The sequence below is a fragment of the Vulpes lagopus genome, chromosome 8 (genome assembly GCF_018345385.1).
Source record: "Vulpes lagopus strain Blue_001 chromosome 8, ASM1834538v1, whole genome shotgun sequence".
NCBI classification, from domain to species: Eukaryota; Metazoa; Chordata; class Mammalia; order Carnivora; family Canidae; genus Vulpes; species Vulpes lagopus.
The window spans coordinates 85,411,339-85,428,322 of NC_054831.1; the positions used below are offsets into that span (position 1 = coordinate 85,411,339).

General features: G+C 42.8%; 3 protein-coding genes across 3 annotated transcripts in view; all 3 read left to right on the forward strand.

The window, feature by feature from the left end:
* The window catches only part of LOC121497767 (protocadherin alpha-3-like), a 147,430-nt gene that overhangs the window by 127,486 nt on the left and 2,960 nt on the right, over positions 1-16,984 (forward strand).
* Positions 1-16,984, forward strand: part of LOC121496920 (protocadherin alpha-13-like) — a 109,744-nt gene that overhangs the window by 52,646 nt on the left and 40,114 nt on the right.
* Positions 8,026-10,631, forward strand: PCDHAC2 (protocadherin alpha subfamily C, 2). Its single transcript, XM_041765815.1, has one exon. It carries the CDS (start codon positions 8,061-8,063, stop codon positions 10,629-10,631), a length of 2,571 nt encoding a protein of 856 aa, XP_041621749.1. The 5' UTR covers positions 8,026-8,060.

Genomic DNA, 16,984 nt, shown 5'->3' on the forward strand with positions numbered 1-16,984 from the left:
CTCCAGGTGGGATTTAATCCCAGGTCTCTGGGATCATGACCTGAGCCAAAGTCAGACACTTAAACGACTGAGCCACCCAGGCTCCCCAAAAGGAGCTTTGATGAAGAAAGTTTATTAGATAAACTTAATTATCTCATTGAAATGCCTTAGAGGATCTTTTAATATTCATAGAAAACACACTGCAGCTTAATTTAGCTAATTTAGAGGATTTCTATTTTACCCATTTTATAATGTATTATGTACAGTACTGCTGAAGGAATTAAGTGACAAAATCTATCTCAAGGAATACATGAGTGGGATTTATATCAGAAAAGTCCAAATCATTTGTAAAACCGCATTTGTAAATTTAGGCAGAATATTGTAGCTAGAGGGACATATGAGTGGCTCTTTTTTAAAAAAGAATATTGTAGGTAGGAAAATGATACTCAAAGAAGAAGTTGGGGTATGAAATACAAATTTATTTTATATTACTTGGGATCCCTGGGTGGCACAGTGGTTTAGCGACTGCCTTTGGCCCAGGGCGCGATCCTGGGGACCCGGGATCGAATCCCACGTCGGGCTCCCGGTGCATGGAGCCTGCTTCTCCCTCTGCCTGTGTCTCTGCTTCTCTCTCTCTCTCTCTCTCTGACTATCATAAATTTAAAAATATATATTTTATATTACAAGTTTATCAAGTCCAGGTCTTAAAAAATTTTCAGAAGACTCAATAGGAGTCTCTAAAGGGAAAAAAACATTTGTAGTTATGGAAACAACTGAATAGGATCCCATATGAAATAATTGGAAATTAATAGCTCTTGAGACCAAATAAAATAATTCTTAATCAGGAATACATGAATAGTGGTCAGATGTTATAGCAGAATGTCAAGAACCAGAGGCATGAAAAAAAGCTTCCTGGTAAGACGCCTGGGTGGCTCAGCAGTTGCGTGTCTGTCTGTCTGCCTTCGGCCCAGGGTGTGATCCCGGGATACGGGGCTGAGTCCAGCATCGGGCTCCTTGCGGGGAGCTTGCTTGTCCCTCTGCCTGTGTCTCAGCCTCTCTCTGTATCTCTCATGAATAAACAAAATCTTAAAAAAAAGTTTCCTGGAGATTCTGATCCAGTATCTTCATCAATACTACCCTCACTGTGCTCTTGTGAAGATTTAATGAGGTGATATGTATAGAAATAATAACTGTTAACTGCTTAGGCATCAGGATGAAAGAGGGACCCAAAAAGCCAACAGTTACCTCATAATCTGAATAAATGAACAGATACTTTTAAGAAATATCTGAGAGGTGTAATTTTGTTTGTTTTTTTTCCAAGCAGCAAGCAAATTATGGCCTTCATTTAAACTGAACTCAGGGGGGATCCCTGGGTGGCTCAGTGGTTTGGAGCCTGCCTTTGGCCCAGGGCGCGATCCTGGAGTTCCGGGATCCAGGCCCGGGATCGAGTCCCACTTCGGGCTCCCGGCATGGAGCCTGCTTCTCCCTATCCTGTGTCTCTGCCTCTCTCTGTGTCTATCATAAATAAAAATAAATAAATACATCTTTAAATAAATAAATAAATAAATAAATAAATAAATAAATAAACTGAACTCAGGTCATATCTTGGAAAATTCAAGGAACCTCAACAATATGTACATTTTTTTTTTTTTGAGAAAGAAAAAAAGTATCTAAATCAATGAATGCTTTGGCTAAAACCCACTTGGGAACAAAGATGTTCTTTAGTGCCAGTTTCCCATCCAATTTTGTTCTATGGCTAAAATCCCAAGAATTATAAGGAGAAACAGGGCCAGACAAAGTTTTCTATTAAAATAAGAGGCTGGGCAGTCTGGGTGGCTCAGTGGTTTAGCGTCGCCTTCAGCCCAGGGTGTGATCCTGGAGACCTGGGATCAAGTCCCACGTCGGGCTCCCTGCTTCTCCCTCGCCTGTGTCTCTGCCTCTCTCTCTCTCTGTTTTTCATGAATAAATAAATAAATAATCTTTTAAAAAAAGAAACAGTCTGTCTTTAAAATAAAATAAAATAAAATAAAATAAAATAAAATAAAATAAAAGGCCCCAAATGATGAATGGCAACTTGGAACAAGTTTTAGTGGCACTTCTAGAAGCCAGATATTAGCTTAAATACAAACTTAGGAATTTTTGGCATGTATTGAATCTCAAATAGAATACTGGTACTAATTTTAGTGAATTAGAAACATGGCTAACCTAGGCAGTTGTTCTCATTCCAGAAAGCTCAACTTGTTGCTGGATTGGCCTGGACACTTGAGGCTTCCTTATCTTGAGTCATTGATAAAATATTGAATGGGAGTAAGACCAGTAGTGGATTGCTGTATTCACCCACTTAGACTTAACCTTCTGAAGCATTCCAGTAATAAACACTCTTTGGCAGTGTTAAACAGTTATGAAATCACCTAATTATACCATTTTGCAGCCTTTCTTTCTTCATGTTCCCTGCAAGGTTAATTAAATTGGGAGATTTTGTTTAACTGTCTCCATGAACTTCAGATAGATTTGCCTGAAGTATTTCCCTTAACAAAGATTATAGCAACTGAAAATCTAAAATACTAATGTGAAATATTTTTTAAGTCTGTGTAGTTGGTTTGATGTTACAGTTTTGTTAAGCCAAAGTAGTCTCTAGCATGAATGCCTTCATTTCTAAGTGCTCATAAACAATCGCTTTATTAATATTAGAGTTTTGAAAGAATTTATATCAAATCTAATGACAGTGTTTTTAAAAATAGGAAATTTGGTTCTCTGGTCACATCTGTAAGTTCTTCCATTACCCTGGAAGACCATTTCTCTTGTTAAAGACATTTGACTTACTTCTGGCACTGATCTTAAGGTTCAAGTTTGCTTAAACATTTCCTTCAATGAAAAATAAAGAATTTGGGTGACATACTTTTTAAATGTGTTTCAACCTTTAACATTCTATGATTTTTGTTAGGCTATCAGAGAGCCTAACATGGAGAACACTGATAGAGAAGCAGAGTTACAAGATAATTGAACAGTTTGACTTTATCTGTTAATATTAGTCCATCTGCCCCAATCCTTCTACCTATTCTCCCCTTTTATTGTTACTCCTCCAAAGGTAGTTTGAGTCTCTTGTTTATTCTAAGCAATTTTTAGATGCCTCAGTCAAGAATCAGCAATTTCTTTAGTTTCTCAGAACTAAAAATGTAGAAATCTCTCCCTGAATGCTAGTGCCTTTTGAAGGAAGGGGAATGTGAAAAAAATTTAGCTGTCATGTTATATGGAGAATCTTTTTATTTCTCCATCCACTGGATGCTATACTTATAGAGAATTCTGTAACCATATAGGAAAATATTTTACTTCCAGAGATGCCTAAAGATCAGAAATCCTATTCCTTTATAATAAAGTGAAAATGTTTAACAACTTTGGGCTGTGCTAAACATTAGGATATTCACGTGTCTCTGTTTTTGAATTATATGTCATGTGCTTAGTTTGTGAAACAACAGAAATATACATCTTACAAATGAAAATTAGATCCTTCCTGATTTGGCAGATATTCTCATGGTCAGCCCAAAGCCTGATCAAACTAATGGATTATGTCCCCTTGCCCTACGGCCAGAAGACTCCAGATGGTTTGGTTCTGATCATTTCAAAGTAAAATTATTTGTAATGATGCAATAATAAAGGAAAATTTAAGGGGAATTAGCAGAGTTCACTGAGTGCCAGTATTTTTCTTATAGGTTTAATTTGGTTGTGTTGTGATTGGTTTTGCTCTTGTGACCAGTGACCTCATGATAGATGCATTTCACAAATATGATTAAGGGATACAATTGAGGAATACTATTTGAAAATTATTGTCTACCATAAGGATAGACAAGACCATGCCCACCGTGGCACAAAACCTTGTCTTTTGTGGCAATTCTCTTAAACTGTCACTTTTCTTGTTAGTTCTAAGCAGCAAATACTTGTATTTTGTATTTTATAATCACAATATAAAGTAGAAAGAATGATCACATAATACTTTTGAACAGAGCCTCTTTTAGAGTCCAGAAACTTTATTAGTGGGATTAAGTTCTCCAGGGGTACACACAAATATGAAATACAAAGTATTTCAAATTTTAAAGGAAAAAATGTTTGGTAAAGTCATTTCAGACTCTTGAGACCTCTCTCCATTAGACAGGATCTGTGCATATACAACAAAGGGGGCAAGCCTGAATTGTAGCAGCTCTTCTTGAATTTGCTAAAAAGGATCTGAATAAAATGACACAAACATCATTTATTGAGAATTTATAAGGTTTTCCACACTCTGAAGAATACACAGAAATATAAGACATGGCTTCTACTTACAGGCTGCTTATAATTCAGATAAAGAAATAATTATTAAAGCACTTGGATGAATTAAAGAATGACACATGTTAGTATTCAGAAATATGTGGTGAAAGAGGAAGAAAAGGCATTATTATTAGAATAGACAATGTTTCTTGGATTAGATGAATTTTAAGATGGATTTTGAAATGTACATAAGACTTGGGAGAGAAAAGAAGAAGCTATTTCTATTTGAGAGGATTGCACAAGTTGTAAATTTAGTTCTGTTCAAAAAACATTAATTAAGTGCCAAGCACTGTACTATGTGCTGGAGATTACAGCATGTTTGAGAACTCTTCTGTACTCTGTTGCTGAAGTATTTTCATGTGTCCTAAAAAGGTGAATCTCTGGGGATGCCCGGGTGGCTCAGTGGGTTAAGCATCTGACTTTGGCTTAGGTCATGATCTGAGAGTCCTGGGATCCAAACTCTCAAGCCCCACATTGGGCTCTGTGCTCAGGGGAAAGTCTGCTTGTCCCTCTCCCTCTGCCCCCCATCCCCACTTGTGTGCTCGCTCTCTCAAATTAATAAATAAAAACTTTAAAAAAGGTGAATCTCTTGTGAGAAAGCAAATTCCTTGAAGGAATTCTCATGACAGAAGTCCATTTTCCTTAGTGATCTAGAAAAGGACTGGTTTTTGTTTTCAAGGTATAGGATAGGCTCTAGAAGTAATTGGAAGAGCTTAACTTTGGTACACACCAGCTTCCTATCATCACTGACTTCCTCCATGCTACCTAGAGACCTAAGGTATTATCTGATAATAAATTGTTGGATTTTAGTAATGATAATAGTTATACTTGGCAGTCACTATGCAAATAGCTTTAAATACATCATCTCATGTAATCATAACTACCCAGTGTGTTTTACTTAATACTTACTGCCTGTCTTCCCCCATTAAAATGATTAAACTGAAGCTTAGATTCCAGTGCATGTCAAGGCTACACAGTCTGGCAAGTGTATGACTGACTCTAAAGTCTGTGCTCCTAAACACTGTGTTCTGCTTTTAAATAGGGGTTCTTGATGGTTCCAGGAAGGGAGTACCTAACAGGGGAAGCAGTGGTCAAAGAATTAATATTCATATTGTAGACAGGATACCTGCCAGCAGTCTATGCAATTTCATTCCACCAACTGGGAAGGTTGGCAAGAGGGTAAGTACAACAGTGTGAGGAACAAAATCATTGTAGTGCCAAATATAGTACAATCTCTCTAGTACTATGTTTTTGAAAAGATGGCTGACTTGTGTTGGCTTTCTGTTTGCCTTCTCCGTCACCGAGGGAGTAAATACTACTTGAAGCTTATGATCCTGACACATCAAAATGGACAACCTGGCAGGTGTCCTTGCTGAAAGATGACAAAAATTACTAAAAGACAAGCCTTGTTTTTTCTCAAGAGATGTGACACTTGGGGGCTTCCATTAAAAACTTCACCAAGCCTTTGTCACCTTAATCTCTTCCTTAAGTGCCTGTGATCTTTTCAGGGGCACAGATCCATGCATGGTCAGTACCCAGTGGCCAGCTTTCTGAGCTGTGGGCAGAGGTGGCAGTGATGGTCAGGGCCTGGGAGGACATGAGAGAAGAAAAGTTCACTCTTCCTGACAACTTATAACTTGATTCCACTTATAGGCCATTTATTTTCAGAAATAAGTAATGGGTGAAGACACAGGCCAGGCCTACAATTCATGCACTTGAGAGTTTAAGGCTTTCTGAGATCAAATTACCATAGCAAACCGAGACAGTTATTGTAGGGACATTCGGAGAGGAAGCAGACAGAGAAGGAGAAGCCAGAGACCTAAGAAAGGAGACAGGAATAGAAGGTGATGGAAATTGCTTCCCACTCTGCACCCTTGAGGAAACAAAGAGGACAAATAAGAAGCAGCAGTGATAGGAGGAATCTGGGAGCGTCTCTGGAATAAAATTGGTTAGTTTGTGGAAAGTTGTCAGCAGGTACACTCAGTGGCTGGAAGGAAGGGATGTGCTAGTTCAGGCCTTTGAAATCTGGGTGTCAGGATCATTGCCTTGGCCCTCCTCACCTATCCCCTCAAGGAGGGAAGAATGCCATATGTCAGCTCTCATCTGGCTTTACTCCAGCCCATAGCTAGAAAATGGCCCACAGAGGAAGATCTAGGAGTGAGAGGAGGATGGGCAATAAGAAAGGGAAAGGACTTTTTGGCCAGTGCTTTTTGCACGTTGGGCAATGGATTGTAAATTCCTGTGGAAGAGATGAGGCCTGGGAAGAGTGGATGTCTGGAACAGAGAAGCAGAGGCAGTGACACAGCACAGAGACACTTCCTCTGATCCTTTTGCCTTCATGTTCACTATAGAGAAAATTTGGTTGTCTTTTTGTTGTCTCTGTAGCAATACAAAGTTGAATCTTAGGAGAAAGGAGGGCCAGAGGTGTAAAGGAACCTCATTTATGGTAGGTGAGCTGCAGCCATTGAAACTGCTGCCTGCTGTAAAGGTAAATCCCAGTCTCCCACATCGCATTTTGCTTCATAGCAGATTTTTCACTGCAAAGCACTAATGGAGTCCAAATTCCAGCCAGGCTTGGGAGATCAAGAGTAACTCTCTTGATGAAGTGGTTTTGCAGGCTCTTGAAGACATTGTCATTTGTTAAAGAAAAAAAAAGTAAAAATCAGTCTTGAAAGAACAAAGAAAATGTCTTAGATGATAAATTAAAAAGATTTGGAGTAAAAGAAGGAAAAGCTTGAGGGAAGAATTTTTTAAAAATTTTACCAGATTTCCCCACTATGATATAAAGGGGTCAAACTTAGCCTGCAGTTTCATGGAGCCAATTTCTAAAAGAAAATTTTAAAACTTGAAATACTGGTTATTTGCCAAGGTACACACCAAAATCAAGCGCCACTTGGCTACTGGCAGAACTGAGTATTGGGATCCCGGGATGTTAGTTTTAGGCGTGCTCTGCAGGAGAGGACCGCACTCACCATCTCCCCTCCCTTTGCCCCTGGAGTTGAACACTTTCTGCACTACGTAGGAGTGATGTAGGGAAAATGTTGGGGTCAGGTAAATAATACCCAACATCAGCAACCTCGGAGCACCTGCCTTGCGTTTCTTTCGAACGTGGAGCCGCCGCCCAGGTGCCCATACTTGGCTGCGGCCCTGAGTTTGTTTTCTTGAATTGCGCTTGAATTCCTGGGAATGTGATAGCCCAAGTCCTAGGGACATAACTGCTTGTCCTAGAATAATCTCCCTACAGCCGTTACAGCCGAGGGACCGTGCAGACTGGCTGAACAGGGAGATGGGGGCAGGGAGAAAGGGAGTGGCCGCGTTCCCGCGGTCTGCCGGGATCCTGCGGGTCCAGGGTGAACGAGCCGGGGCTGGAGGGGCTGGAGCGACCCATCACTCCCTGTCGCCGTCTGCCACCTCGGTGCGGAACCCGAGCCGGACTCGCTGAGTCCTCCCCCTCCCCTTCTGCTCCCTCTTCCCTCCCCCTGGAGCGGCGGCGGCGGCGGCTTGCCAGCAGGCAGGCAGGCGGCGGAGCCGCGCTGAGCGACCCCGAGGCGAGCGGAGGCGCTGGGATATGGGGGGCCCGCGGGGACGGCGGGGCCAGGCGCCCTCGGGAGGGCCGGCGAGGGGAGCGGCCGCCGGCGTTTGCTAGCGCGTGAGCGGCGGGGCGCGGGCGCAAGGCAGCACGAGCGGGAGGCGGAGGCGGGGCCCGGGCGTGGAGCCCGGCGGGGGAAGCGGCTGCCTCCGGCCCTGCCCGGCTACTACCTCCACCGCGGCCGGTGGCTATGGAGCTGGCGGGCACCAGACCCGGGGCGACTGAGCATCCACGACTCCGGCCGCCCCTGTCCTGGCTGCCGCCGCCTCTCCTGCTGCTACTGCTGCTGCCGCTGCCGGGCCCAGCGGCCTCCCAGCTGCGATACTCGGTGCCGGAGGAGCAGGCACCCGGCGCGCTTGTGGGCAACGTGGCCAGCGCGCTGGGGCTGGAGCTGCGGCGCTTGGGGCCGGGCTGCCTGCGCATCAACCATCTGGGTGCGCCCAGTCCGCGCTACCTGGAGCTGGACCTCACAAGTGGAGCGCTCTTCGTCAACGAGCGCATTGACCGGGAGGCGCTGTGCGAGCAGCGGCCTCGCTGCCTGCTCAGCTTGGAAGTGCTGGCGCACAGCCCCGTGGCGGTGAGCGCCGTGGAGGTGGAGGTACTGGACATCAACGACAACTCGCCCCGCTTCCCGCGGCCCGACTACCAGCTTCAGGTAAGCGAATCGGTGGCCCCCGGAGCGCGCTTTCACATAGAGAGTGCGCAGGACCCTGACGTGGGCGCCAACTCCGTGCAGACTTACGAGCTCAGCCCCAGCGAGCACTTCGAGCTGGACCTTAAACCCCTGCAGGAGAACAGCAAGGTGCTGGAGCTGGTGCTGCGGAAGGGCCTAGACCGCGAGCAGGCAGTCTTGCACCACCTGGTTCTCACAGCTGTGGACGGGGGCAGTCCAGCCCGCTCGGGCACCGCACAGATCTCTGTGCGTGTCCTGGACACTAACGACAATTCTCCCACCTTCGACCAGTCCACTTACCGCGTCCAGCTTCGGGAGGACGCTCCCCCGGGCACATTGGTGGTGAAGCTGAATGCCTCGGACCCGGATGAGGGCTCCAATGGTGAGCTCAGGTACTCCTTGAGCAGCTACACCTCGGACCGGGAGAGGCAGCTCTTCAGCATCGATGCCAACACTGGGGAAGTGCGGGTAAGTGGAGCACTAGATTACGAGGAGGCCTCTTCTTACCAGATCTATGTGCAGGCGACGGACCAGGGTCCAGTACCCATGGTGGGTCACTGCAAGGTATTAGTGGACATCGTGGATGTGAATGATAATGCGCCAGAGGTGGTGCTGACCGACCTGTACAGCCCAGTGCCTGAGGATGCTGCATCCAATACCGTGGTGGCCCTCCTCAGTGTCAATGACCAAGACTCAGGCCTCAACAGGAAGGTGAGCCTTGGCCTGGAGGCCTCACTGCCTTTCCGACTGAATGGCTTTGGAAACTCCTACACGCTGGTGGTGAGTGGTTCCTTGGACAGGGAGCGGGTGGCTGCCTACAACATCACAGTGACAGCCACTGATGGGGGCGTACCACAGCTCACATCCCAGCGGACACTGCGGGTTGAGATCTCTGACATCAATGACAATCCACCAAGCTTCCTAAAGGACTCCTACTCCATCTACATCCAGGAGAACAATTTGCCAGGGGTGTTGCTCTGCACCGTGCAAGCCACAGACCCAGATGAAAAGGAGAACGCAGAGGTGACCTACTCCCTCCTGGAGAGGGAGATTCAAGGGCTACCAGTCACCTCCTATGTCTCCGTTAACAGTGCCAGTGGCAGCCTTTATGCTGTCAACTCCTTTGACTATGAGAAGTTTCGGGAGTTCTTTGTGACTGTGGAGGCCCAGGACAAGGGGAGTCCACCACTGAGCAGCACTGTGACCGCCAATGTGTATGTGGTGGACATGAATGACCATGCCCCTCACATCCTGTACCCTACCTCAACTAATTCGTCAGCAGCCATTGAGATGGTGCCTCGAACTGCCCCTGCTGGTTATTTGGTCACCAAAGTCATAGCCATGGACTCAGACTCTGGCCAAAATGCTTGGCTCTTCTACCATCTGGCCCAGACTTCTGACCTGGACCTCTTTAAAGTAGAGCTACACACAGGGGAAATTAGGACTACCAGAAAGATGGGAGATGAGAGCGGAACTACTTTCAACCTGACCGTGGTGGTCCGAGACAATGGAGAGCCATCACTGTCCGCCTCTGTGGCCATTACAGTGGCTGTGGTGGATAGAGTCTCCAAGATCCTCCCAGATACTCAGAGACACGTTAAGAGTCCTCGGACATACTCTGAAATTACACTTTATCTAATAATAGCATTAAGCACAGTGTCTTTTATATTTCTTTTGACAATCATTGTTTTGAGCATCATCAAGTGCTACCGCTACACCGCGTATGGTACTGCGTGCTGTGGGGGCTTCTGTGGAGTGAGAGAGCGGTGTCCGGCTGAACTAAACAAACAGGCCAATAACAATATTGATGCCAGGATACCACATGGCCTCAAAGTGCAGCCTCATTTCATTGAAGTGCGAGGGAATGGCTCCCTTACCAAGACCTACTGCTACAAGGCCTGTCTGACCACAGGCTCAGGGAGTGACACTTTCATGTTTTATAACACAGGGGCACAGACAGGACTGGGGCCTGGGGGAGCCCAAGCAGCAGCGAGTGACAGCAGGCACCTCACAGGCCAAAGTGGGCAGAGTGCTGGGAACCTGATTATTCTCAAAAATGATGCTGTTTCTCAAAACGAGGTGAGATAGCAGTCAAGAGATTCTTCCACGGTCATGTGTTTTCACACATCCCCTCCCCCCACCAGTATCAGTGGCTCTATTGAGTTACTAACAGTAACAGCAGTGATCTGGAAAACTGCATATATACATACATATATATGTATGTATATGTATGTATGTGTGTGTGTGTGTGTATGGTGCCTGTGACTTGATTATAATCTACTTTGTTTCCACTCTAGAAAAATAACATCAGAGAATTGTTTTGTTTTATTTTCAGATCTATGAAGCCTTAAGCATAACATTGTTGGAGAAATAAGGATTAGACTTAAATATTTGATGTTAAAATATAGCTCTGCAGAAGAATGGAACAGGTTTGAGAATGAGATGATGCCATTCTGGTTAATGCTTTGAGATTGAAGAAGAAATGGTCTCTGCTGTATCATCTACAGGGAAAGTTCTCTTTGGAAATGCTATAGTAGTGGGGGTTTTTTGTTTTTATTTGTTGTTTGTTTGTTTGTTTGTTTAAAGCTGTGAGACCTCTAGGGGTTGTGGTGGTCAGCTCTGCATGCTGTCCTTGTTTATACCTTGAAAATTATCCTGTTAATATTTCCAGTAATTACACTAAACTGAGGTGGTAGGGTCTTCTGGAACTTTATGTCAGAGGTGATAAAGCCAATAAAGCCATAGACTATGGATCTCCACCTTGAAGCCAAAGTTTGCTTTGGCTCTTTGATGTGGTAATTCTTCTGTTTGGGGCTGTCAGAGGAGATAAAGGATGGTAAGGCAAAGAGACCACGAACCAATTTGTCTGGTTGGGCTAGGGAGATATTAGAACATGTGGGGATGTGGTGAATACCAGGACAAGTGGGGAGAAAGAGAAGGAAATACTCATCTTTCTTTACATAATACAAGTTCATTGTAAGATGATTTTCCTGTGTTATGTTAAACACAACCTGTAATCTCCTGATTTCCTGTTGACAATTTCTAAGCTTTTAATGAGATGTGAAGTAGCCTCTCAAGCCCTTTATATCTTTAAGTTAAATGGCAATATTTCAAACAACACTCCAACATACTCAAAGCACATGTTCATTTTCAGGTTCTAAAATTTAGTTTACAATAGCTAGAAAAGCCTTAGAAAATGGATGGCTTGCTGTATGTGAAAGACAGGTGTTAGTAAATACACGGGTTTTAAGTTTTGTTTTGTTTTTTAAGACTTATTTATTTATTTGAGAGAGTATGGAGCTGGAGGGTGGAGGTGGGGGAGGAGCTGAAGTAGAGGGAGAGAAAGACCCAGGCTGACTCCAGTGCTGAGTGTGGAGTCCCACTCCAGGGTTCGATCTCACAACCCTCAGATCATGACCTGAGCCAAAACCAAGAGATGAACACTTAACTGACCTCAACACCCAGGCACCCCTTAAGTTTTAGGTAGGCATGAGGCCAGCTTGTTCTTTATTATGAAGAATGTATATAAATTGGACAGTGCAAGAATGTGAAGATATGTTTGTGTAATGTGTCTCCATGTGTATGCTTGAAAATAGACATCTGCTTTGTGATACCTCAAAGTTGTATTTCAGAAGCCAAAATTTTGTTCCACCAATAGTAATGAATTGTCATCTTCCCAAACAACTACTTTTGTAGCTAGGACTTTCAGAGGTACTACAGAAGAAATTAGTAATATTTGTCCCTCCTATATTTTTGTGATGTATTTTTAGTGACATATTGCTGTCTTTTTATTAGTTTGTAGTTTCACATTCTAAATTCATGCTAAGCTTGAAGAAAGTTATGCATAAAATACAGGAAAAAACCCCAGATGCCCCAGATGGATAGAGAGTATTTCCCAGATACATTTTACGCAGATGTGTTAGAGAAGCCTGATTTTAGCCAATACTGAGCAGCCACAGGAGGCAGATTGCAGATTACAAAAAACTGGGGGACAAAATCAGGGAGTTTCCAGAAATATTTAGATTGTAGCTCTTGGAAGCTTGTAAAAAGGCTTAGCTTTAAATAAGGACGCTGTAGACATTTGCTTAACAAATTTTTGTGCAGCCCTTTGGGGCCTGGAGTGGGCTGCAGGTGGTGAAGAGGCTGAGAGAGCAGGCCAGGCAAGCTTTGCCACCAGCTATGAGCAGGAAGCTCAGCTGAATGACATCTTACCCTCCTCCTGGCTCAAAGTGTAGGGCACTTTGACACATGAACTATTTCTGTCTTACACCGACCTGTGTGTAAATACGTACTTTGGTACACAAAGCTTTAATTGAGGGAGGAAATTATGTCAGAAAAGTGCTTGCTCTTGCGGGATTTTGCCAGGACAATGCATGCATGATTGTAATAAAGGCAGATTTCTGCCAGCCATGTTGAAAATCCAGTGAAAGCCCTAAGGTCTCTAGCTCCTGAAATTATTACAGTTATGAGGAAAGAGTGAGTCAGGTCAACATGGCAAAATGGAAACAAAAATCACTCAACTCTGAAAGTCATGACTGCTAGGTCAGCCTATTAAACTTCCAGGTTAGGCTTTCTCTTTTCCCTACCTAGTTACTGCAGATGGCAGAAGAGTCCTAGCTGCACCTCATGCCATGTGTGTTAAATTAGATGAAGATTATAAAGGATGAGTAAGGAAATCTGCACTCATTGACCACGATGCTATATAAAAATGTTCTGCTTTGTGTGATTTCATTTCTTGTAAATCATACATGAAAGAAACCTTTACCGACATCTAACATGTGAGGAAATAAGCTCAGAGAGGTTAAGTAACACACACAAGTCATTCTGTTAGTCTATTTTAAGTCCTGTTTGTCTGAATCCAACAACTCTGCTGTTTGAAATAATATGAGTGGACAGAAATCCCAATGTTTATACTCCTTTTGTTAGGTGATATTTTGGCATTTTGGCTACCACTGGTTCATCTAGCAGTGTAAATTGACTGCTTTTGGAGAAAGAGTAACTCCTTGCATAAAAGTAGGTCATAAATGGGAGGATCAATGAGTAAAAATATTACTACCAGGCTGATATATTTTTATTTGTTTATCTGTTTGACTTTGGCATAGCCTGTTATGATCTTTCATCTCTGTTCTTTTTCTGGTTTCTCTTTTGTTGCTTATTAAACAGCAATTTAACACCAGACTCATCTTTTGATAGATTTCACCCCTGGTGAGCTTATTTCATGAGCCATTTGTGCAATGAGATTTTTGAAGTAACTTTTTGGCAATGGGGCAGAATTTCTCGTTGGAGATTTCTGAAAACCTGATACTGAATGTGGTTAACTCCCCTTTTAGAGCCTCCAAGAAAAGGTAACCAAATCTTAAGGTAGATTCTGTGCATTTATGGGTCTGTGACTGCTCATGAGTCACTCTGAGTACTCTGGGCAGATTTGCCCAACTGTGCTTCCATGGGACCAGGTGGCACACAATGTGGAAATCACAAAAGACTAACAGAAATAAGTTTGCTGACATTTATTTTCAAGCAATTTGTAACCATCAGATCTTCAGTATTTCTGCCCCTGTGTATACACATTCACCCTAATTGCAGATGCCATGATCTGAAAGAGTTAACCTTTCTTTTAGTGGCATCTAATTTTTTTCCCCTAGGACTGACTTTTCTATCTGGTGACTCTGTCCTGTGTCAGAATTTACACTTGGTACAAAATGACATGGTGGTGAATTCATAAAAAGTGTGTGATGGTCAGAACAGGCAAACAAATTCTGTGAACTTCCATTCCAGTGTTGCATCCTCTCATTGTCACTTTTAAGTGGGTGGACTGCTTTGTTTTGCCATTTCCATATTGGTTATAGGACTGTTCTTCTGAGAAAAGGTTTATTTTCTTTGGTCTGGTAATATAATAATTTCTTCAAATTACCTCCTTCCTCCCTTTTTCTGCAGATCTGCTGAGCCAGATGAAATTATGGCCGAGCTCTTCTCAGTCTCTGTATCTTGCACATATTCTGACTGATGAAGAAATCTATTTATTGTAGCTTGAATGTCATTGGCCTATCCTTTCCTCTGACCCAGGAGCGAGCTGTCACATGGGCATCTGGTCTACCTCCAAACACTGCAGGGACACAGCCTGGCATATTATAAATTGCCTATTGGCATGCTGTCTGCTTCACAGAATAGCAGAGTCAGTTCTGAATACTTGCTTTGGTTTGCCACCAGTTTTTGCTCTCAATGAGAGGTTAGGATGATGTCAGTTTGCAAATATTTGAGGAAAACTTGCCATCACCAAACCCAGAGGTTTAGATGAATTTAATGGAGATTTAAAGGTTTCTTTGAATATGACTTTTGTTAGGAATTCACCTGGTTCAATTTTCCTGTGCATATTAAGTATGAATATAAATTTAGTTTAGCTGAATGATCATATTTTGAGCATTATAATCTATAATCATGATTTCAAAAATCAAAAGTGAGAGGATTCCTTAGCAGTATTTCAAATCTTTCAAATCACCTAAAAATGAAAAAATTTTCTTTCAGGAATTTGAGGTTGACAAGTGCAAAGAAATATTTGACATTGCAAAGTTGAAGGAAAATGTTAGTTCCTTGGCACATAAGCAACATCAGTTCCTTTCTGGCCTTGCAGGGTCAGAACTCTGGGCTCTGGGGAAGTAAAACTGTGAGTGAGGGAATAACCCCTGTGCTAACAGGCTGTGTGTCCAGAATTAAGCGAACCTAGCTCTTTCTCTTGTACTGGAACCCATTAGGTATGTTTCAATATTATGTTTATTTTATTTTCCTGCTTCATGGATTGGGGGTTGCAGGTGACTTCAGAGGAAAGTATTTCACTTAGAATTCTCATATTTATCATCTTTTCAGTTTGCTTTACTAGAAGACTAATATGCGGGCAGCCCAGGTGGCTCAATGGTTTAGTGCTGTCTTCAGCCCAGGGTGTGATCCTGGGGATCCAGGATCGAGTCCCACGTCAGGCTCCCTGCATAGAGCCTGCTTCTCCCTCTGCCTGTGTCTCTGCCTCTCTCTCTCTCTCTGTCTCTCATGCATAAATAAATAGAATCTTAAAAAAAAAAAGACTAATATGCCACCCAGGCGCCCCAGCAGTGATTATTTTAAATGTTATACTCCTTTTTGCCTTATTGACCAACAGTTTATATATTCATTTTCTATTGCTTTGTAAGAAATTACCACAAATTAGTGGTTAAAAACAACTTCCACTTATCTCAGAGTCCTGCATGATGTGAGTAGATTCTCTGCTTAGGTTTTCACAGGGCTGAAATCAATATGGCACCTTGGCTGAGTTCTCTTCTGGAGGCCTTGGGGGGATAATATGCTTTCAAATTCACTCAGGCTATTGGCAGAATTTACTGCTGCCAGAATTTACTTTGTGGACTACATACTTAGATACTGGTGGCTGGAGGTCACTCTCAGTTTCGGTTCCTAGGGGTTGTACTCAGGTCCTTGCCTCATGATCCTCTCCATCTTTAGAGCTAACAATGGAGAACATTCTCTCACATGGAATCCCTCTCATGCTTCAAATCTCTCCAATTTCTGTCTCTGATCTCTAGACCCAGATTTAAAGGGTTCGTGTGATTAGTAGGTCAGTCCGGCCCAGATGATTTGATTTCCCTGTCTTAAAGCCAAATGTGTCATATAACATAACCTAATCAGAGTACGATCCATCATATTTATTCTTGGAGATCATGCAATGCATATACACCAAGATATGAGGATCTTGGGGGACATTTTAGGATTCTGCCTATCATAGTTCATATCAATGTTCACAAAGTATGACTGTGAAAAATCTTGAGTAGATACATCCTTAATAGATGGATAAAAAGGAGAAGGGGAAGAAGATGCTGCTTATAGTTTCATGTCTCAGAGGGCCATTTACTGATAGCTTCAACATGGATTTCCATGACAAAGAGTGTCATTTCCTGAGTGATCCTATGATTTTTTTTTTTTGACAGAGATAGGGTATTTTAAGCCTATTTTAAATTTGTCCCAAAAGAGGTGATTCATCCTTCTGTAGTTCAGATATTCTATGGTATAAATAATAAATAATACCGTTACAAGATACATTAAATCTTTGCTATAATTTTGATAGAAACTGAAATGGCTTCTTGTTCTTCATTAATGCTACATCACCTATATGGACTACCTAATTCATTTTTTCCACATCTGGAGTTTTGTGGCTGTTAGTCTCCTGAAGGACTAAGCTTTCAAACAACAGAAGAACAGAACATCTCTCCAAGTGTTAGACGAAACAATCACACTTCATTCAAATCCTTAGTACATGTTTCTAATGTGTCAGGTATATCAGTAGTCAACCTTTAAACTTGAGTTTTTCCAACTTTAATCAAGTTTTTGTGAAACCCATATACATTTATTACTTTAAATTTGTATCATTTAAAAATAATATCTGGGAAACTCAGATATAACAA